Source organism: Acipenser ruthenus, chromosome 4 (assembly GCF_902713425.1).
Source record: "Acipenser ruthenus chromosome 4, fAciRut3.2 maternal haplotype, whole genome shotgun sequence".
NCBI lineage: Eukaryota > Metazoa > Chordata > Actinopteri > Acipenseriformes > Acipenseridae > Acipenser > Acipenser ruthenus.
This window is the reverse complement of record NC_081192.1, coordinates 85906466-85930242: the sequence shown is the minus strand read 5'-3', so window position 1 is coordinate 85930242 and position 23777 is coordinate 85906466. Positions and strand designations below refer to the sequence as shown.

Genomic DNA, 23777 nt, shown 5'->3' with positions numbered 1-23777 from the left:
TAAGTTGCACATTAATACATTATCATGTTATTAGCAATGTTACAAATGCATTTGCCTCAAAGGTAATCCTTAATTCATCTTTCCAGGTTTATTTTGTAATTTGTATACATTGGAGTCTCAAAAACAAAACCAGTTGTGTGTTGCTGTGTAAACTAGGCAGTTGGGTATTTTTTTATTTAATTGTACTGTATACAGTTTGACAAGAGTTTAAATTTAATTAAAAATTATTTTGTGATTTAGATACAACTAAAAACACGAAACAACATGCCAGCTAATGACATTAACAGTAATGTTCCCTATTGGGAAAAGCCTGCTACATATATAATCTTCTCAATATAGTGGCAGTTAGGTGGTATTCAAATAACTGCGGCACAGAGGGTGAATCTACAGTGTGCTGGCAGCAGTATAAAAATATCTGGAAAGCCACTAGCATTCCTATAAGAGTTACAGTGCCACGTAAAAAGAAACATGACCATTTTAATGGTAAAGCGGTTGGTCCCTGTCTGTGTGAATACCGTGTAGTCTCTCATTCTCTAACTACTACCATTGTATGTATTTATTTTTTCTTCCTTTCTGTTCGTAGCTCTTAAAACTAACAGGCAGGGATTATAACTCTTTCCTGACAGCAATCAATGGAGCTGAATTCTCACTGTTAAACAACCCCAGTAGTGCTCGTAGATTACTTCATCCGCAGGGTTTTTTTTCTTGTGAAACAAGCCGCTGTTGGGATTCTCCACTTTTATTCATTTATAGGACGGAGCCGTCTTTCCTCCTTCATCTCGATGTACAATCAATTTTAACAAGCCTGCAAAGATAAGCTTCTCTTTCTTCAAATGGCTTATTATATAAATAAATCAAATACTTACTTACTGGCAGATACCTAGGTGACTGTCAGTTTACAATTTGTTTTGTTTTCCTGAGCTTAAGCACAGCTTACATAAATTACCCCCCGACCCCCCCCCCCCCCCCTGGCTTATGATTAAGCACAGTGCACAGAATGCACTGAGTGATTGATGACTCAACCCCCTTTTCTGAAGTCATGCTCCTCTTCCATTTTGGTACAGAATGCCTAGCTAGATCATTACAGTTACACTGGTTGGTTGTTTATTTACCTGTTTTATTGATATGCGTACATTTAGGGACACACTAAAATCAAACACCCTGTTTCTCCATTTTTATTGGGCTTGTGTAATTGAGTATTTTGAAATGAGGCCTAATTGGAATTTAACCAGACTCCAGTTTGACTTGTATTCAAATTTGGTTAGGAGACTGAAATAGGTTAGTTACACAGCAGCAACCGACAGTCTAGGTGGACTGGAAGAAATGATTACAACCAGTAACTCTCAAAACCGATATACAGTGGTTTACACTGTGCCTCAATTTCTGCAGATATCTTTTTGATGTAGTGTGCCATGTTAAGTTTAAAGATTCATTTTCTGAAGTGTCTGAGTATCAAGAACGTTAGCAGGGGAGAGGATGATTCAACAAGACTTTAACCCCATTCACACTATTGGGCTGGCCCAGGGCCGCCACATATTTTGGTCTGCAACCCCGTTCACATTTGCAGTTTAAGGCGCCTTTGCCCTTTCACATATGTGACTGAAAAGCAGGCCTAAAATGTGGAGAATTGCTTTATTATTTTTTGTAATCGGCATTGTAATGTAAAGACGCGCACTTCTGTAGCTATGTATATCGTTGTGTGCAAAATAAACAATGGTGGCTGAATATGCCAAGTCGCCAGCACCATTATTGATCATTATTGAGATCCACAATCCTGCAGTTTTTAAATTTATTGCTTAGTTACTAAATAACAGGAAGAAAAGGTAATTATGACAAATTAAGCATAATTATGAATGCACTGCAGCTCATATTATGTAAAAGAAACAATTAAAGTTGTTGTAGAAATAATTACCATTCAGTATTGATCCACTGTCGTCTTGGCTAGCAGAGCATTCACCTTTCTATTTACCTTTCACGTGCATGGGAGCTACGTAACCAAATTGGTCAGATGATACGAAAAGGCGTTCTTAAGTCTGCTTTGCGTTGATATATATGCAAAGGCTGGTCCTGCAATTGCAGGCCCTGAGCCGCATAGGAACGTTGGGCTAAATCCAGGCCAGCCCTGGGCTGCCTTTTCTTTTTTGGAGCGTTCATATATGAGAAAAGGAGGACCTGGGCCGGCTTAAATCGCAAGTGTGAATGGTGTCTCAGAAGAGAACTCGCGCAATATTCCTCTGACAAAGTTCCTCTCGGGGACCAGTTTGGAATGACAGTCATTCCCAGCTAATTGCTCTTTCAGTGTGAATTTCAGTGCATATTGTGCATAATGAGTGGCCCATACAAAATAACCTAGGATTATTACTTAACAAATGATCTATATAAAAAAGACATGAAAGCAACTATATGGCACATTGGTTTAGAGAGCAAATAAGGTTCTCTTTTTTCAAAAAACTTTCTTAAAGAAACAGTGAATGTAAATAGGTTTTTGTGCATGTGCTGTATTGTATGTTGGAGCTATACAATACAGCACAAATTAATTGAATTTGTGCAATGCTCATGCACACACGTATCAGTGCATAAATTAAAATAACACGGAAACAGGAAACATGATTGTAATTACTGTTGCATGTCTACATTCCTGTCTTTTTACCCTTCATTGTGACCACCAGCATAAATATAAAGTCAGCGTCAATATTTAGGCCACCATCTGCAGTAACTCTCTTTTTTTGACTTTTTTTTTTTTAACACACCATAAAACCCTCTGGTGCAACACAATGCCTCTCCTGTGCTTTAAAAACTGAAAATTGACTAAAACAGTAAATTAGGACAGTTCCCATATCAGGTTAAAACTAAAGTAAATACTAAGTTAAAGAAAATGGCTAAGTTAACCGTCAGCCTTTTTGTGTCATGACATATTCTAATGTTATTGATTTGTTACAACTAATTCTGTGTACCTGCACCAGTAAAGGCCAATGACTGGCTTAAATATTACAATTCCATATAAAAGCCATTTTTTTTAAAGAGTTTCCATACAGCTAAAGACATATGATTGTAGTTCCAGACGAGACCAACAGCTCAGAATGGAGTTTCCTACAAACTGTGCACTAAGGTAGGCATATGGCAGCTATTGTGGAGATGACCGGGTATTTCAGCCAGGCCTGTCAGTGAGTCAGGCTATTAATAAAAGAATGGATCCCATCACATGGCTCCTGATTGTTTTTTGGGGTGACAGATAGCAGCTGGATGAAGCACCTGAGTGACAGTTTGATCCAACGCCTCCGTTGTAATTAACGAGACAATTATTGTGTTAAAGCTGACCCCGGGGGCTGTGCCCTTGGACCTGCCTTCCTCTGTCACTGATACATTACTGTAACAGGGTCGATTACTCTCATTCCCAGGCACATTAGTGCAGGAGCATCATTTAGACCAGAGATGTGCCCTAAATGGTGCAAAAGAATTGGAGTCTCCTCCGAGACCATACAGCTGGCTGCTTCATATTTAATGAGACTGTTGAATATTTAGCTGTCCTGCCCCATGGTGTGGGAGTATTCCCCATCTGCTACTTACAAATAAAACATAAAATGCACTTTTTAAATTATTATTTTCTTATATTATATCTCATGTTTCTTATATATTATGCTTGTGCAGAAACCGCTATCCTAGTACAGCGATACAGTGTAGAAAGCAACACGCAAGAGGCATAGGGCTTAAATTGAAACTTCAACTTCTGCTCTGGATTGCTCGGCATAAAAGCGATTCTGACTTTACGCTTGTGAGATCGGAGGACGCACACATGCCCTCAGAACATCTGTGCTGGAGGAATTGCTGCGGTGAGGAGAAAAAACATAATTGAATGTTTCAAATTGGGGGAAAATAAATAGAAAATAATAATTGGTCACTCTAAATTTTTAAACAAAATGAAAACCAACACAACGTGACATGATTTGATCGATGTAGAAATGAGGTATAAATCCTGGTTAAACTGAATACAGTGTTTTGCACTGCAGTTTAAATGGAAATTCAGTAGCCATTATACTTTGGGTAGACCTCTCAGAGTGCTATTGTGTTCCATGATGAACCATACTTCCCTCGAACATTATTATTTGTATTGATATGTATTCATAAATCTATGAAGCCTAAACGTAATATGCTAGGTATTGTAATAGTAAATGATGAAATATTATCGCCTGAATACATGCATGTCAAATATAGATGTTAACCACAATGAATAATACAGTAATACATGTGCAGTGCAAGGATAATTGAGGTAATAGTCCATTGATTTAATTTGAGCTTACAGTATACACGTACATTTTAAATGTTGCAGTTTTCCAATACCACTGTTAGAATGAAGAAGTGTGTGCAAAGCCATGCATTGCTTTGTAATGTGGGGGGAAAAAAGTTGGGGAAAACCGTTCTGAAATGTGTCCTTAATTGCAGTGTGGTCTTTTATACTGATCTGGCCTTAAAGCAAAGTTAACCAGTATAATAATAATGACACATTGTTTTATGTTAATGTACATTCATAAGATTAAAGTTTGTGGGCTTAGCATATCCTAATTGTTGTACATGGATGACTGTTTTAGCCAAATGACAGGGGTTTTTATTGCCAACATGCTGCTACAAAAGGCAGTTGAACATAAAAACACACATGTAATGTTGGCATATCAGAACAAGACTACAGTGGAGAAAAAGTAACATGTTTATTTAAGTGTTGAAGTACTGTTGGTTTTGATTTTGTGTGTTAGATGTCAGTCTTTATTTAGCTAAATATTAACTAGTATATACTTATACTGTAAAGAAAAACACTTGTTGTACATGTCCATTATATTAATGCAAAAAAATTTGGATATTTACAGAACAAGCATTTCAGGGTTTGTGGTTAGAGGAATTTAGGGTTTAGCTGAGGAGTTATAAATAGATGTATATCTCAAGCTCCATTGAGATTGTGTTAGAATGAGAAATAGTGCTAATGGCTCTGCATGGGTCAGTGGATTGAAGAGAGTTGCTGTTTTAATGATCATGTTTGTTGTTATGTTTAGTAAGACAGCTCTAATTGCCTGGCAAGACTATAAGTGTGGCATTGGGGAGAAGATTTCTGACTCACAATATCGCTCCTTTGCCACCTCCACCCCCCTCCTGCTGGCTGTACTCTATCTCCCTTTCTCCTTCATTTCTGTGCTATCCTGGAGCAAGCCAGATCAGGCAGCAGTGTGGACGGCTATCCCTCATCTTCCGAGTCTTCACTGTCACCACACAGCCGCCCGCCCTGCCAGGGGCCATATAGGTAATAGGTCTGATGAAGACCTCCACTTTGTTTCAGAAATAATTTGCTGTTCTCTTACCTTGCGGTGCTAAGTGGCAATAAAAATAAATCACGATGGTACCAACACACAGTCGCTAACTGCTTCATTTCCACTCAGGGGCTCTCATATATAATTGCTTTAAGGCTTGATGGATTTATATTTTCTGAAATGCTTCCATTTTGGTAAATTGGAGATACAGTAGACCCCCGTTAATCTGTGCAGATTGGGACTGAATTAGTGAAAAACACGGATTAGCCAAAATTGAGTTTACTGTTTGGGAAATCCCTGCGTTATTAATTGAAAACTCAAAAAATACAATAATACAAATATAATATAATGTCCCAACAACAATCAAAATATATACTGCACATAAGCAGCATTGTTCAGAGGTAGAGAGAGCTGGTTTAAAAAAGTCACTGATCTTGCTTTTTTGGTCTTTGTCAAAACTGCTCTTCATAGTCAGAGTGCCAGGCTAAGACATTCTTAAGTCTACTTTCTGCTCACTGGTCACTGGTTTCAATAACTACAATACAGTGCTGCCCGTTGGCTTGCACTGTACTATACTCAGGCTCTGCTGGTGTATAAGGGGCGTTGGGGCACTGCCCCACCAATTTGAATAAAATAATAATTCGCTATTTTATCGCTAGCCGATAGAAACACTGTAAATAAAAATATGATTTGGTATAATTATTTAAACGCTAATAAATTAATCACGGTTGTATTCTATAAATATTTCGTCTAATAGTTAAAAAGTACAATGCTTATGGGGCTGTCTTGTTTTCAAAAGATATCGGCATATATGTACTGTGTGTGTGTGTGTGTGTGTATATATATATAATCAAAGAAAAAGGTAATGTAGGTAAATATGAATACTTGATTTAAAAAAAAAAAAAAAAAAAAAAATCAAGCTGAAGAAGGATGTAGTCCGAAATGGCCTGATATATATATATATATATATATATCAGGCCTCCATTGAGTTGCGACAGTCGCCTCGGGCAGTGTGTTCCGGGTTTAATTCTTGATTTTTTCTTTTAAGCCTGTTTCATGTCTGAAATAAACAAAAAAAAAAAAAAAAAACATTATCCCGAAGGTGATTGGCTACTCTTGTAATTACGCTGCATGCCTGTAAAATGACCAGCCACCACGAAGGTACTACTGTAAAATGACCAGCCACTATGTAGAAAATGCGTAACATTCACACTATTTAGAATGCGTCGTATTTTATGTATCCTGATTGGTCCAGATGAGTACTGTGTACTAGGTATGCGTTTTTGACCCTGATGGCCATCCATGTAAATCAGCCGTGAGTAGGTGAGTACAGTTTGATTTAAGATAGATGATGATGCTCATACACAGACTTGTCAGTTGCATATTGGGCTGTATTCAAATTATATATATATATATATATATAGATATATATATATATAGATATATATATATATATATAGATATATATATATATATATATATATATATATATATATATATATATATATATATATATATATAGATATATAATATATTCAAAATCTTTGAATTTTAGTAAACTGTATCCATACCTCTAGTAATATCTGCTGATTATATAGTAATTGGACCCATAAACGCAGCATGCCGCCGGAACTTGCCGCTCTGCTCACTTGCATTTCTGCATTTAAAAAAAATTAAAAAAACTACTTTCTTTGGTGCCACAAAAAGTCTTCCACAGTAAAGGTGTAATTGTTAGTAAATGTATTCATTTTATTTATTTTTTGGTTTGTCTAGTATGCTGCTAAGTGAAGGTACAGTTGCGCATAAGAAAAGGCCAGCCAATAGAATGTTAACATAACCTGACAAGAGGCAATCTCCCTAGCAACCAGTAGTAACTCTGTCGGGGTCAGCTAAAATGTTTGCGGAGTTGAGAAAAATCTGGCGGTGGTTGGCCATTTAAAGTCACGGCGGTTCCAATATTTTATGACCTTAACTTGTCGTTTACCAAATACAATTGCCGGCAGCTGGCAGCAGCTCAGAAGTCTAATAAAGGATGATTGGTACAATGTTTCTGTGTATACCGCATAGTACGTGGTCAGCTTTCACTATTTTATTCTAATCCAAGTGAGGCGATCGCTAAAACGTTTATCAATTGATTTTTATATTTTGTTTTTTTGCCATATAGAACAGTTCTTAAGCTGACTTAATGTAGTGGTAAAAAAGCAGGGCAATTTATATAGTCATATGGCTATATTTTCATAACAGTAACACCTATAAAGGGTCTCTTTCTCATCACAGAGTGATATTTTTGTTGCGGCAGTATTTTTTCACTCTGAAATTGTGCCATGACTGTGTATTTACTCCCATCTAAGTATAGGGGTAGTTGTGTTCCATTGCGAACAGGCCTTTACACTGACTGGAGGCCAGTCTCTGTGTGTATTCCTCGTCAGACTGTCTGTGCAATATTGTCAAGGCCTTTGTTGAACAGCTAAGAGTGTGGGAGGGAGGAGAGCTGTCACAAAGGGTTAATGACGGCAGATAAGGTGGGTCAGCAAGAGAGCTAGCACACAAACATAAATGCTTTATCAGGGTGACACTGACAACAGTATTAATGTCACAATAAATTCTCTCTTTTTTTTTTTTTCTTCTCCTCTTGTCTTGGTCTTTACTGAGTGGTGGTGTTGTTTGCAGGAATAACAGTCACTTAGGATTACTGAAATGTCAAAAGGAATTTAAAGATGTATTAACTAAGGTTTTTAAAATCCATTATTCTACCCATAAAGAGCTTCAGTGCTTTTTTTTTTTTTTTTACTGTGTACCCTTATTAGCCAACTCTTGTTTCATAATTTGAACTAGACTTCATATTTTCAGGGTTATACTGTAAAAACCCTCCATGCCAAATTGGTTAGAGACCTTGACCTCTGACCTTATGTTACTGCCATATTGCTGTATGCATTCTTTAGGTTTCTTGGGTACAGAGACAGTAGACTTGAGTTATTGCTTTAATTGCCATAAACCATTTCATTTCATAGCATTTCCTGTTAGGTTTAACATTTTATTTGTTTGCTTTGGAACATCACTGTGCGCTGGGCAACGACCTGTTGTCTCATGACTTCTGCGTTTTTTAAAAAATCTTATTTCTGTTTTATTTTTTTACTGATGTCTTTCTGAATTGAGCAGCTGCTGTTCTGTTGGGATAAATAGTACCCATACGCTGGCAATAGAGGCTTGTGGAGATAATTGCTTGCCAATTAAAGTAAATTGAATGGATTTTCCAATGCTATAACACATGAGGTATTTTCATTGTTTAATTATAGAAAGTGTAAAACTGAAGCCTGGGGAAGGGAAACAAAATGACTGATGCCTTTGCTTTCTGTTTGAGGATGGCTTAAGGACATGCAGGAAGCTAGTTTAACCCAATTGTACCTTTCGTCAAAGAAAGTGAAGCTCCTCCCTCACCACAGAATTCCAGAACTTCTGGTGGCCAGTTATCAATATTAAACTCCCAATACAAAGACGTGGCCTGAAATCTATTCTTAAACTGGTGTTCCCCATTCAATTTCATTTAATTTCGAGTTATATAAGCTCAAGACCAGCTCTGGGGGGTTTTGCTTACATATTTGGTACCTTTGCATCTGTTTGGACCTGTAATTTATGACAGTAGTTTGTGACCAGTATAGACAGTGCTGTCTGAACACAAAAAGTGTGACAACACACTGGACAAATATAAATTAAAATTTTTTATAATGGCATGCTTTAATTTATTTTCTTTTTGGACTGGCAGATAGGTAGGTTAATACATGATTGTAGATAAATACTACTTGGCAATTAAATAAAATATATGCAGAAATAGGCAGATCAAAAATACTAGATATATGAATTCCTATCATTTCTAAATATTTAATGGGCGATTTTCCAGATATTTGAAGTAAGGTGCTTCCTGAGAAATACCATTGCCGTAAACAGATTGAAAAAAAAAAATTAATTGTGGAGTTCCTCAGGGGATGCTACAACCCATTTGGGGAGCAAGGAGACAAGAGACCTGCCATCTCTGTTTAAAGGATCACTTACAGTAAACACACTCCTTTTATTAATCTTACTGTGCAGATGTGTGTTGCATGATTATTTCTCAGCATCCCTGTGTTTTCCAAACGGTGTCACACCTCCTCAGCCCCTGCACCAATTGTGTTGAATGTCGCCAGTGTCTGCTAATTGAATCTGTTCCTCACATTTAATTACAGCATCTAATCTGGCACGCCACAACTGAGCGACACCCCTCGGTTCATAAGTTAAAGCAGCCGCACACAGGCAGTATTTCAACTGGGCTCAACGCTGATGAATAAGAACAGTGTACATACAGTAATACTCCCTTTTAATTAGTGTGGATGCTATGTATTTAATACAGCTCTTTCTTCAAAACAAAAGTTGAATTCAGAACACTGAAATGACACTTGCTACTGCTACAGTGGTATAGAGGGGGGAAAGGATTAGTCCTGTCCTTATAAATCCCTTTGTAGATTAGCCAGAAGTAGTTGTAATTGCAGGGTAATGCCTACATAGGTTGTCAATCCTCATTAAGAAAAGACTAAAACACAAGAACGTTTACAGTATGGTTAAAAATGTTTAGTAAAAATAAAAAAAAAGTACAGTTTTAAAATCATTATTTTTAGCAGCACCTGCTAGAAAATGCTTTTCTAAACCAAGTACCAGGAATGCATTTTTTGGTATTTTTTTGACAGCAATTGTTCAAGCATAAAAGTCAGTAAGATGGTAGGTAAGGTTTATTATATCCATGGAAATATCTTCATTTTGGGAATATTTCATTTACATTACCGTACAAAGTAAACTAAAATAAGAGGGTCACCATGTCTTTTTAAGAAAAAAAAAAAGTAATATCCCATGACACACATTAAAATCTCACATGCTGTATAGAAGACCTGTATTAAACAGAAAATAAATAAAAAATAAAACCCATTTGAACTTTTCAAATTTGTCATTTTACGTATGTAGGATGATCTGTGAAAGATGCGCAGTAACAACTGTAGCGAACCACCACAAATTGAGCTGTGCGATGCATCACTAAGCCATTCTCTTTTCGTAGAACTAATTCTTTAGAGGGTCTTCACAGAGTACTTTTGTTTTTTTAACTAGAGATGGCATCTTAAGAACTTCAATTGAGCCTCCCTTTTCAAACGCCAAATGGCCTAATAATTTATAGATAACATAAAATGAGGGGAGGAGGGTGTATAGCATTGCCACTTTACAACTCCTTGCATTGTGTTGACTTGTTTTTCTTTTTCTTCTTTTTCTTTTTTTTTTTTTTCAAAGTGGAAATTAAATATCTTGCACATGCTAAAAAGTATAAATGATACAACAAACACATTACTGTTAGAGGTTGTGGTTTTAAATTGTTTCATACCCAGCCCCTAGCAACCTTTGTAGCCTGGAGTCCCCACTGTTTGAAATTGACCTTATTTTTCTCTGTCTCACTCTCTTTCTCTGTTTGTGAGCTAAACTAGGCCACAGGAACACCTTCCCCAGTGTGGAAGCTTCCTCCTGCTGGGAGTTTTGTTTGGGAGAGTACCCCTGGTCTCTGTGTTCTTTAGGCACTGTTTGATGTGTCTGTTGTGTAGCCATTAAACCCATTAAACTGTGAGGGGGACAGGCAGTGGAGAATCCCTGGCTGTTTAGGAGGGCCTCTGTTGTTGTTTGGGGCAAGGATGCAGGTTTTCCCCCTGACTGGGACCATCCTGCCCCCCTTGTATATTAACTGGAGGAGGGGGAGGAGGAGGGGCCTTTGCAATAGGAGAGGTAGACTGCTCAGTCCCTGCCGCTTACTCTTTCATTCCCCAGTAAAAACGGATTTCCTGTTGTCTTTCAGCCTGACTAATTACTTGTGTTTGTTCCTCTTTTTTTGAGTGTTTCTTTGCTCTTCAGGGTTGGAAGGGTGAATTTGGAATACAATGCTACCATTTGCCACATTGATTACATTTGTACTGCAAACAGAGCTTTAAACATGTATTTAGAAAAGAGCAATTTTCTAATTGTACTGTACACATTGTATTTATCCAAGAGACAGAACTGCATGTCTTAGCAGCAAGGCCTTGATATATTAAGTTTATTTTAGGTAAAATTTGCCAGTAATTTATCTGCCCATGTTTAAAAATAAATCAAATCAAGTCCACGAAGTAAACTTTTTTTTTTTTTTACAAATAATCAATTTCTGTTTTCTGGGTTTATACGAGGCAAATATTCTGCTGCTGTTGGAAATGCACCTCACTATGAATGCTAACAATTGCTTGAAGCTGTTGAAGTTAACCTGTATCATACAATAATTTACAACATGTTGCACCAAATAGCCAGACTTCTGCATTTCACAAAATTGGTTGAAAACAGATGGGTTATTGAGTCATTTTTAGTTTTAAAGAAAAGCGAAAAATCAGTTTCCAGTATTTTATCCACCACAAGGGACATTCTGACAAGACACAGCCGTCTGAAACGGAAGGTGCTTTAAACCCTGATACATACTTGTTGGAGTAAAAAACAAATAAATAAATAAAACCGTCGGCCCTCACTCTCCGCAGTCCCCTTAGCAACCCCAGGGTTCCGCTGAAGCATGTGCGTTTAGAGCATGATGGGGGGGGCGGGGGGGGGGGGGGGTCATCTGTTTGATTTCCTGAATATTGTCCCACTCCCTCTGTTCTTCCCTGTGGTGAAGGTACATTTCTTCCTCCTTGCTTCCCTCCCCCCCCACCCCCTTCTCCTTTTTTGCTTTGACATGCTAAACTGCCGTTTATTCAGCCCTGCTTTTCCTGTCTCGGAGAGGTCGAAGGGAAATATCAGCTTTGAGTTTCAGTTTTCTCACTGTTACTGAAAACTCCTCACTGTTTAGTTTTCTTTTATATTTAAAACAAAGGCAGGGGATTACCATTTCACTTCCTTTTGTGTCCCCTTTCAAGTGACAGCGTCCAGGAGATTTCAGAAGCTCACAATTCCTGCAGTTAATTGTTCCCTGCGTTTCGGTATTGTCCCAGTGCACCCCTTCCCTCCCCCACTTAAAACTATTTGGCACAGCCATTCTCTCCAATATGCTCATTTCAAGGTACTTTTGTGGACCTTTGTTTTGATTTAGGAAAATGTGAATGTTTGAAGTGGTCTACAGTCTTCAACTTTTGTTGTTAATGAGCTTTTCTACCTTCTTCCAGTAAACATTTTAGGATGCATGTGGCTTGAAGATTGCTCTGCATAGACATTTATTCATTTAAGTGAATATAAAACAGATTGTAGCCATTTCAATATATTCATATTGTATGAATAACACAAATCTATTTGATGTACATCAGCTCTGATTTCAGTGATTGACCGCATGTCCCCTGAGCATGTTATTCTCTGTTGTAGTCAATATGATTTGAATTATTTGATTTATCACGTTACAATAGCTACCTGACATGTGCGGCTGTTTTTCACCAGTGATACAAATTAGGCTTTGGAGGAAAAAGCTTTGAGGGTCTCCTGTACCTCAAACTATCTTAATGTGTCCTAACCTTATCAGCCTCTGCAAAAGGGCTGGAAACAATATTTTTCCTCTGAGCTGTGTCATCTTGGACCAAACTGCATCCTTATCACACCAGATTGCAGATTGCCGATTGCCTCCCTTTACCACTGTGAGTTCATCCCAGGGACTTACACTTTGCCAAACCCTGCCAAATTTAAAATGAGCAAACTGGTTACATGGCATGAAAGTCTGGGCGTGGTGTATCAGTTAATACTCTGTATGGTGTGGGTCTTTCTCAGATAGTGAGTGAAGTTAGATAGCACTTTCTTTGAACAAGAGAGAAAAATTTGTATCGTAAGATTGTTTAATACAGTTTTGGATTATTATTATTATTAATAATAATAATAATAATAATAATAATAATAATAATAATAATAATAATAATAAATGAAGGCATAGCTAAGGTCTAAAGGCTGGTTTCACCTTGATTTACCACTTATTTTGGACTACGTCATCTAAGGTAACATTGGGTACACCTAATTGGGGTCTGTGAAACCTGACAAAATTGTCTTCAATATCTTCCAACAGAAATATTCTATTTTTATTCAATTTTTTTCCAGTTTTTTGTATCTTAATTTGTATTTAGAACAAATCAAGCATGCTGTCAAATAAAATTAAAAAAGAACACTGTAACTCGGTATAATCAATCAATGCACATCTAAACATTTGATTGCATACAAAAAGTAAAAAGAAACAGAAGTGTTATGAATTCACACATCTTCTGTATTCCGTGAAATTCACCAGAACTACAGTAAACTAAAGAGTCTACTCAATTCATCTAAACAGCAGTGGATATAAATGCCGCCCCCACTTTAAATGAAAATAGGGATTGTTGTGTGTTATTGAAAGCAACATCTAACAGTGCATGTGAGTTTCTTTAGTGTATTTTTGTCTTATGTAAAACATCAGGGAGGGTCTTGTTTTAATGATTTAGATGGTATTTGAATGACTGCTGTTGGGATCCATAGAACAGACGCCTTGATCTGTGGACTGCTCTTTTCTCTCAGCACAATGGGCACAGCATTTCAATCGAATCACCTAATTGGGGTGTCCTGAAACAATGACGGAGTGACTTTTAAGAGCAGCAAGAGCACTGTAAAACAGCTTCTGCTACTTGTGTTTAATGCATGATGCTGTTATGGTACGAAAAACAAAAACATATATTGAGATTATATCAGTATTTGCAAAAACATACATGAAGTTATGCGAGACCCACTTGGCCTCAAATTCTATTCATTCAGTAAATCACCAATACCCTTAATGGAATTGTAGCCTTAGTACAGTATGTACAATTGGGTATTATTATTATTATTATTATTATTATTATTATTATTATTAATAATAATAATAATAATAATAATAATAATAATAATAATAATAATAATAATAATTCCCCTAGTTAATCATTCTTAATGACAATAACAATGAGCTTCATCCCCTTGCCCCTTTTTCCCTGTCCCTCTGTTGCCCAGCTCAGCACAGATGGTTCAGTAACGTTAACAAGCTGACTGACAGCCTCAGAGGGCCTGTCACTTCGAGATGCGTTGTTTGTCCATATCAGTCCAACTCCGTCTCTATGTCAGTCACTTAGACATGGACACAACGGTGCCTTTCTATTCATGTTATCAACCATCCGGTACGGGTCAGGGGTCAGTCATAGACTGAGCATGCTCACCAAGGCGTATATTGATTTTTATTATGTAACTTTATTGCGTTGGACAAAACGGATTGAGATTGCGACGGATAGGTTTCTGAAGGATAGATAGATCTTTCTCCTATGTTTTTTTTTTCTTCTTCTCTCCTATAAAGCCGTGGTAATTTTTCAGAGTTATTCAGTGCGATCAGTCCCGCTTGCACCTTCCCTTACCCCCCAGGAGAGTAGAAATCGAGATTTGCGGAAAGATCCTTTTGTGAAGGTCCAGCATTTTCAAACAAGGCAGCTGACAGCACTGATAAAACATGTTCATCTGGTATTGTCAGTGGCAGACACACTGTTCACAATGTGTAACCTTTAGATAGCTTGCTATGCTTAACCCTCCGGCGGCCGCCAGCAACTTGATGTTCTACTGCTTTGCTGCTCTTAGGGTTCGAAGCTTCAAACTGGCTGGGGCAATCCAAAACCAGGCAATGGGCAAACAAATTACAATCTCCCCATCTGTTCTTGATTGATCTCTTATTACTGATGAGATTGTAAATACATCAGTTAAAACTCCCGATCATTTTCAGGATCGTAGTGTAAGCTCTCTTCTTGTGGGTAACAGAGTACAGCCTCCAGCTCAAATGTGCAATGGGCACGAAAGGACCCTTTTTAGGGGCAGACTGTCAATGGGTAGAAGAACCAATGTGGGAACCAGATCTGATCAAATACCTGTAATGTGTGTAATCTATTTTGTAGTGAGCTGTTGGGGGGGGGGGATGTGAATCGACTACAAACCATCAAATAAACAACTATATCGGGTAGAACCTCCTGACGTGCAGTTTGAGGACTGCTTACTTGGCTACCACATATGTAGGCTTTTGGTCATATGTGCTTGGTGCATCTGATAAGTGTCTACTAGCGGTTGTAATGTACCTGATCAGAAATGCTAAATTCTTGTGTGTATGTTTCCTAAGGGAGGAAAAGGAGTGCTGGATCCGGGCAAAGTACGAGAAGAAGTTATTTTTGGCGTCGTTGCCCCAGTCCGATGTGCCCCTGGGACAGCAGCTGCTCCGGGCCGTGGTGGAGGATGACCTGAGGCTGGTGGTGCTGCTCCTGGCCCACGGCTCCAAGGAGGAGGTGAACGAGACCTACGGGGACGGGGACGGAAGGACCGCTCTGCACCTGTCCAGCGCCATGGCCAACGTGGTCATCACGCAGCTGCTGGTCTGGGTGAGCCCGCTTCAAACACTCCAGGCATCTAGTGTGAAATAAAGTCAAGCAGACAAACTGGTGCTCGCTGTCTAAGAATACAGGCAACTTATCTCTGTTTGTATTTATTCACACTTGTGCATGCAAAAGCTGCACTTATGCCATTATGGGTATTTTTTATTAAATCTTTATTCCAGGAAGAAGCACACCGACGTTGTATACTTTGATTTGTGTACTGGGAGGATTCAAATGTTACATCATACACACATATACAGCACTATGCATAATAAACAATATGTTAAAAACAAACAAATCAATAACACATTGCACACCAAGGTGTTCTTTTAAATGGATTTGACAGTTTCTTTCAATGGAACCAATTCAAGAATAATGAACACTTCTGTTAATTGTTATGCTAAAACTAACTTTAAAATAGGTACAGTAACTGAATTGTAATTCTTGTACTAAAACATATAAATGCGTCCAACCACTGTTCGAGGCACAGGGTTGCTAGGGAAACAGTGGGTGGGTGGGGAGGAGGATGTCCCTTTAAGCCTAATTATCTGTGTTTAGTTTGAAGATGATAATGGGGTTTATCACTGAACTATCTACTGGTTCACAATGAGGGGAACAATGAGGGACTGAGTAAGAGTACTGTATCTGGGAGGAGGTCCGTCGCCACGGGCTCAGCACTTAACACCAGTAGCCAGGGTAACGGGGCCCTTTCAAGGATACAGGCCTGCAGAGTGAAGCACTTTACGATGGGGTCCTGGGCCACCATATAGGACACACCCTGACTGTATGCCATGTTAATCATATCAAGCTCATCTATTGATGGGATAATCTCATTAGGTGCTGTAGTGTAGCGGGCCTTAATTGGTTAATGATAACGAGTACAGATTTATACTGACTAAAGATAAAACGCATTCAATGCCAGTTTTCAAAGAAATAGAAAATATAATATGGTGGTGTCTCTTGCATACATTCCTCAATGAATACTTTAAACATTTTCCTAACACGGTTTCTTCTCTCTTGCAGTATGGTGTGGATGTGAAGAGCAGGGATGCCCGTGGCCTGACCCCACTATCCTACGCACGGAGAGCTGGCAGCCAGGAGTGCATTGACATCTTGATCCAGCACGGCTGCCCCAACGACAACTTCATTCCCATCCCCACACCCAACCTGTCCCGCCGCAACACCAACAACAATGCCCAGTGCGAGCTGAACCACAGCGCCAGCATCATGTAGCCAGGGTGGGGAGGGAGGGGGGCAGAGGGACAACAACCACCTGTTACTCAAAACATCTGACTTGATCTCACCCAGCCCCTCCCCTCCCACCAAGCCTCATCTTAGTTAACAGACTTGCCCTATATTATAAGGAGAGAATTACAGCAGTCAGTGACAAGGGAATAAGTGACATTACTTTTACTGGGGCTTCCTTCCATTCTGAAGTTAACCGCTGAACTTCAGGGTACATGTATCTTTGAATCAGTTTAAATTAAAGATGAAACAGTGCTAAAACACTACACAGATACTTAATGGGGAAAAATACTCTGAAAGACAAACTTCAGCCAAGAAGCTTTTTTTGTTATATATACTATATATAGTATTGGGGAAACATGACTTATTTTTTTTTATTTTTATTTTTTTCATCAAGCTAAATCAGGGTTCTCAGCTGGATTCTAATCCACAAAAATCCTTTTCTGCCTCAGCTTTCAGGACCTCCCCTGGTGTTTGACCCTCAGCACCTGTCCTTGCCCTGTGATTGCCATGGGATCCTTATTGTGCTGAGATAAATACACTGCAGTCTTCTCGTTCCAGACGGAAGCTTTTTGTGATATTACTGGACATGTTCAGGTGGCTTGCTCTTCTGTGTTTTTAGGGTCTGTATCCAGTACCAATTTCATCAAACATACCGTTTTATTGACGTTTTGTGCTGTGCGCTGTGTTCACCGCTTCTAGGTATTGTACCATGTTATCAGTTTTATTGTCGAGTTGCACTATGTCTTCTCTTTCCAAAGCTTTATCCCAGTAGTTAACATACTGTGTTTTACTGCATACCTATTCTGTATGTTGTCATATTGTCTTCCTGGATGTGTGATATTCAGCATTGATTGCGTTCCTTAACTGAGCAGGACTGTATTTACCCCTTCAGCTTTAGTACAGTGGAAATCTGTTTTTTGTGTACTGTGTTTATTTTTGTTGTTGTTGAGGTAAAACCATTTAAAACAAACAAAAAAAAAAAAGTAGACAAACAGCAGGATTATATCAGAGCATTAATTTCTTCTAGGTTTACCTGAGTATTTCCGAGTGTTTTTAAAGTTTTTTTTTTTTATTATTGTAATGCTATGCTCATCTCCCATCACTTGTTTACCACTACAGCTGAGCAGGTAGGAACACTAATGCTTTAAAAAAAAATCATTAGGAGTTTGGATGGTCCCGAGTTCTGTGCACAAATAGAATCCCTGTCCTTGCTCTTCCTGACAGAGAGAATGTGTGTGCTGACCTTTTTGCACTGCCTAAAGGTGTTGTGGTCTTGTTGAAATGTTTAGGCTTGCAACACCTATTCTAAAGACTGTGTTCATTCATGCCCTTCTGTTTTATAAGTATAAAGTCTCGAAGCTTATTTGAAACATAACTTGTTCTTCCACCTGCACTTTTAAAACCAAAGCCATGCTTGACTTGTGTAGCGTTTTGTACAAGGCAAGACTCACGTGTCAGAAGTGATTTTAACTGATTTATTGCAGAAGCTGGACTTACGCTGCAGTACTATAGTGCACTTCACTGTTATGTCAATCTCCCTTCATTTTAGGAAATGGCAAACTCCCAAAGATCATTTTATAGCTTGTTTTTCTTTTATACTGTAATTATTTTTTGTATCATTTTTGTCAGCTTCTTACCAATATTATGTTATTTTTCCTCTAAGTGGGAAGGCTGTATCCCTGCCTTGTGTGAACCATGTGGTTATTTCTGCACAGAACTAAGGAACATTCAGAAAACTCACGTGCACCTGTGTTATAAGATTGGCACACTATTGAGGAATTAACGATTGCAATTGCATCCAATTTATCAATAGGTTATTGACTATGCAATCATGACCTTTGTGATATACTCACAGGAGCGGAGCAATCACTTCTCTGTTGCCTTGTAAGCAGTAAGACGAAGTGAATGATCTATTTGAGGTGCTTCAAAGTGTTGCAGCTGAATGGTTGGAGTGATTTGTTTACTCTGCAGTTACTGGAAGCTGCTTGATAGCCTCACTAGAGAGGACTGTTTTATATATTTGGTTCTTTGTTTTCAGGTTTTATCAGATTTTCACCCCAAATCCTGCTTTTCTTTGTTGTTTTTATACAATTCCCTCCATGTTTTTTTCTGAATTGAAAATTTAAAGTATAACACAAAGTAATTCTTGTTAGTTCCTTTTTGGGTACTGATCCATCATAGTGCTTTCACAAGTGTTTAAAGGTTCTACATCCTGCAGCGCCATAGAGATTATTTAAATGAAGTTTAAAAGATTGAACAACAATTTTAGGGACTATGAATACTTGTTTGTTTGTTCTTAAATGTTCACAAATAAGGTTAAGCACATCTGTTGCATTGTTCTGCCGTTTTAAAATGTAAACTGTAGAACATTTTCACCTGGAAATCAATAGAAGAAACTGATTTTCTTCTGTTTTTTAAAGATTAAAAATGAAGACAATATAAAAATAGAACACCCGGGGGGGGGAAAAAAAGAAAGGTTGTTGGTTTTCAATCTGTGTTTTTAGTACTAAAAACCTTTGGTTTTGCACTATGCAAATATATCAGAAATTACTTCAACATGCTCCATGTTGGTTTGAGGAATTGTAACCAAAGCTATCGGTGGGCTTTATTCGTTATGCATTATTTTACTCTTGAATAATTGATCAGTTTGTTTTGCAGTAACATCCCCAAGACAACCAAAGTGATTGTTCTGAAGGTGCTTTGATTACAAATCAGAGGGCTCAATCTGTTTATCCAGCAGTAAGGTGCTTTAACCTTTAACCATTGTTTCTTTCAAATCATGTTCTAATTTATTCTGAGGTACCCTGATCAGTTTAATCAGTCCGTCATTATCCCTGTAGGAGATTCTCTCGTATGTTATACATGGCATATTAAACAGTAAAACACAGTGCAAACACTACCACATGCCATACAGTATTTGTAACACAGGATGAAAAAATGACAGTAGCAAAGCAACCTTTGTAGAGAAATGTACTTGTTACAGGATCTTAAATTTCTAAGTGTGAAATAATTTTGAAGGGTTTGGATCTGTAGGTGGATATGATGGGAAACAGGTTAGATTCTAAGTATATCCCGGTACACAGCCACGCCTAATAATCAGTGACTGCTCTCATTCAATCATCAGCTGCAAAATGCAGAACTGCTAAGAGTGTAGGGATATAGATTAGAGGAAGGGGCATGGGACTAGTGGACATGCAGGTAGGCTCCTGCATTAGCTATTGTAAACTGTGTGTGTGCGTGCATCGGAGAGAGAAAGAGGGGGTGTGAACGAGTGAATGCAAATTCATTCAGATTAAGCAAGAAAGGTTTAAAACAGTGTTGTAGTACAAGTAGCGTCATCCTATACAGGACTGTGTTTTGTAGTCAACTGTTCTGCCCGAGACATCCTTTGAAACTTCAACACCACAGAAGTAACATCCAGCAGTATGGAGACATTGTAATGACAAGAGGGTTGTCTGTTTTATATTTCTATTTTCCTTTTAATATAAATAGATTACTATTTTACAGTTCAGTAGCAATTGCAGGTTGTGTCGAGAGCACATCTAAATGTCCCAACATGTGATAAAAGCAATCTTGTTTTAAAATAAAGCTACAGATACAACTGACCACCCAAGGGACTGAGTTTAGGAATGAGTTTACAATAAAAAAAAAGAATGCAAAAAGTTCAGTATTGCTTCCAAATAAATCACATGTCCTATATTGATCTGCTCTGGAAGCTATTCGGGGAAAAAAAAACCCAAAATGGAGACTTGGAATGTGCTAGTGATGGGGGAATCTCCAGTGGCACATGTCTACATGTTTGTTTGTTTTTTGTCCTCTACCAAATAGTACAGAGTTGAAATTCTACACGTTCTGGTTCTGAAATGCACACCTTTCGAAGTGAACTAGCATACATTTCATTTGACAGACTTTGTAAAAACAGATAAGCAGTGGACCAGCAACCCAGTGCAATTTCAAAACTGATAAAGGTGTGTTTAGCCATCAGGTTTTCTTTCCTCTGCAGATGTATTTATTGTTCACCTGGCCAACCAGGAACTCTCAGTAAAGCACCATGGCACAGCCTGCTTTACACGATTCATTCCAAGTAAAAGTAATTAAGACATTAAAACCTGTAAATCAATTCCACCCTGCATTAAGTTCAATATAGTAATGTTTGTTTCATGATAAGATACATATTTTTTTACTTTTGTTTTCATATAATAAGTGATCAGTAAAGCAACTGTATACAACATGAGAGCTTACCAGCATGTGTCAAGGTGCAGCAAAGTTACTAAAAGATACTAAACTCTTAGTCTGTGTTTCACATTATACACAGATACTAAACTCTGTGTATAATGTGAAAGCAAGCAATTGATCAGTCAGTAATTGGTGAAAATGTATACGAAATACTTGTGTTTGAAACGAACATTATTCAAATGGACTTTATGCAGTACATTATTTGTATTTTAAACACTGTGAGTATTCAGCCTATATTAATATATTTATAAAACGAAGCCTGTTTTCTGAATACATTAGTAGAGGTAAGCTGAAGACTATTCCTTATGTTTTAAATGGTCTCTGAGGAGGAAAAGCCTGGTAGCGTATGAAACACTGGAGAAAGCGGTGAATTCACTCACATATTATCTAGCTCCAGTCCTTTGTGGGAAAGTTTCAAAGCAAATCTGAATGAGGGGCACACCTGGGAGAACATTCAGCGAGGCAGGAGGAGTGTTTGCGATCGCCATCTACCCTTTGATGATGCTGCATGTGGCTCTCTTACCCCCAATCATGAATGCAAATCCTTTCTAAAATCCTGCAGGTAGAAATATTCCCCCTCATCTTTCTTCTATACTCGGTACTTGTTCAATATAGTTATAAATCTAAAAACACATAATACGTTCTCTTTGGTTTGGCTAGTTTAGCATCGATATATAAAATAATTGACCCTACTTGAATGATGAGCGCTAGAAAGTGGCTAGGGGTATACAGACTCTTAAAGGACACATCTAACACAAAATCTATTCAGGTATACCATTGGTTTCCTATACTGGATCCATAGCTGTAATTTGTTACGGTCATTTTTAGTATTAAAGGTACTATGATTATGTTGCAATGCTTATACATCACCTGCCCTTTGAGGTACTCCATGTATAATAATGTACATTTGAAATATTTATATTGCAGTATGTAAATATTGTTTGATTTTTTTTTCTGCGTTTAAAAAATAATAATAAAAAAAATGCTGTGTGCTTGGATGACTGTTGACCAATTATAAATGCTCAAATAAAACAATGTAGCTGCACCCAAACGATGGGGAAATGAACACATGTTGTCTTGTCTTGTTTGCTTTCCCATTAATAATAAAAAAAAATATTGGACAAGGTGATTCCTTGTTGTCGCATCCTCAATATTAAGAAGTATTCTTCAAAGGGAAATTGGAGATTCAAAAAGCAGTAGGTAAAATGTTTTATGATGTCACAAGTAAAATATCTCTGCCATTAACTTTAACAGGGTTTTTTATTCAAATTAAGTCAGATTCGAGCAACACATAACTGACGACTTCTTTTATTAAAATTGAGGACCTTTTAAAAAAGTACACTACAACTTCAAACTAAGACGTGCCACATTTCCAAATATGTCAGCTCTCACAAATGATCTGTTTGCATCAGGGTTGGCTGATTTAAATCACTTGATTTTTGAAAATAATGATTTAAATTATTTTTACTACCTATTTTATATAGTTTCTCAAGGAAACTTTTATTACCACAAACATCTTAAACTCTTACTGTCTATAAACTAAAACTCTTAGGGCTGTATTCTGATCACAGTGCAAATGTAAGACCTCATCTAGAATATTGTGTTAAGTTCTGGTCACCTCGTTACAAAAAGGATATTGCTGCTGTAGAAAGAGTGCAAAGATGAGCGAACAGAATTATCCCAGGTTTAAAAGGCATGTCTTATGCAGACAGGCTAAAAGAATTGAATCTATTCAGTCTTGAACAAAGAAGACTACGCGGTGAACTAATTCAAGCCTTCAAAATTCTAAAAGGTATTGACAATTTCGAACCAGGGGACCTTTTCGACCTGAAAAAGAAACAAGGACCAGGGGTCACAAATGGAGGTTAGATAAAGGGGCATTCAGAACAGAAAATAGGAGGCACTTTTTTACACAGAGAATTGTGAGGGTCTGGAACCAACTCCCAGTAATGTTGTTGAAGCTGACACCCTGGGATCCTTCAAGAAGCTGCTTGATGAGATTATGGGATCATAAGCTACAAACAACCAAACGAGCAAGATGGGCCGAATGACCTCCTCTCGTTTGTAAGCGTTCTTATGTTCTTTATATATATATATATATATATATATATATATGTGTGTGTATGTAAAGTTACATGGTGCTGGAAAGACTTGATAGAGAGATGGTCCTAATAGAGGGGGACTCATAGTGGTTTTACCCGAGGTAAGCGTTAATGACTGGCTTTTCGGTAATATTAAAATGTCCCAAAGGTAAAAAAAAAAAATGTAATTCAGTTTATCTGCACAAATGGGATAATGAATCAATCAGTGCTCTACCAACAAACAGATTCTTAGAAACTTAAGAATTTCCAAGAGAATAGTAATATCTGTTAGTTGAATAGTAATATCTGTTAGTTGAATAGTAATATCTGTTAGTTGAATAGTAATATCTGTAGCACCAGTATTAAACACAACCGTTAGCACTTGCAACCTTCCATCATTTGTTACCATTTTGAGCACAGTTTCTTCTCTTTGTAGTTGTGTGGTTTTCAGCTCCAACAGCATGGATGCTTGTGGATAGCAGGTGCAGGCCACTATCCAGAGCGAAGGATAGTCCAGCAGG

The 23777-nt window shown here is 37.8% G+C and overlaps 1 protein-coding gene across 5 annotated transcripts in view; it reads left to right on the top strand.

Annotated features, from left to right (window-relative positions):
* LOC117400573 (arf-GAP with GTPase, ANK repeat and PH domain-containing protein 3-like) overlaps nt 1–22241 on the top strand; it is a 215215-nt gene extending 192974 nt beyond the window's left edge. For all 5 annotated transcript variants that reach the window (XM_034000726.3, XM_034000725.3, XM_034000727.3 and 2 more), the window contains 2 exons: nt 15442–15697; nt 16715–22241. In XM_034000726.3, coding sequence (XP_033856617.1) covers nt 15442–15697; nt 16715–16924 — 466 coding nt within the window. In that variant the 3' untranslated portion in view covers nt 16925–22241. The remainder of the gene's footprint in view (nt 1–15441; nt 15698–16714) is intronic.
* The last annotated feature ends 1536 nt before the right edge of the window (nt 22242–23777 follow it).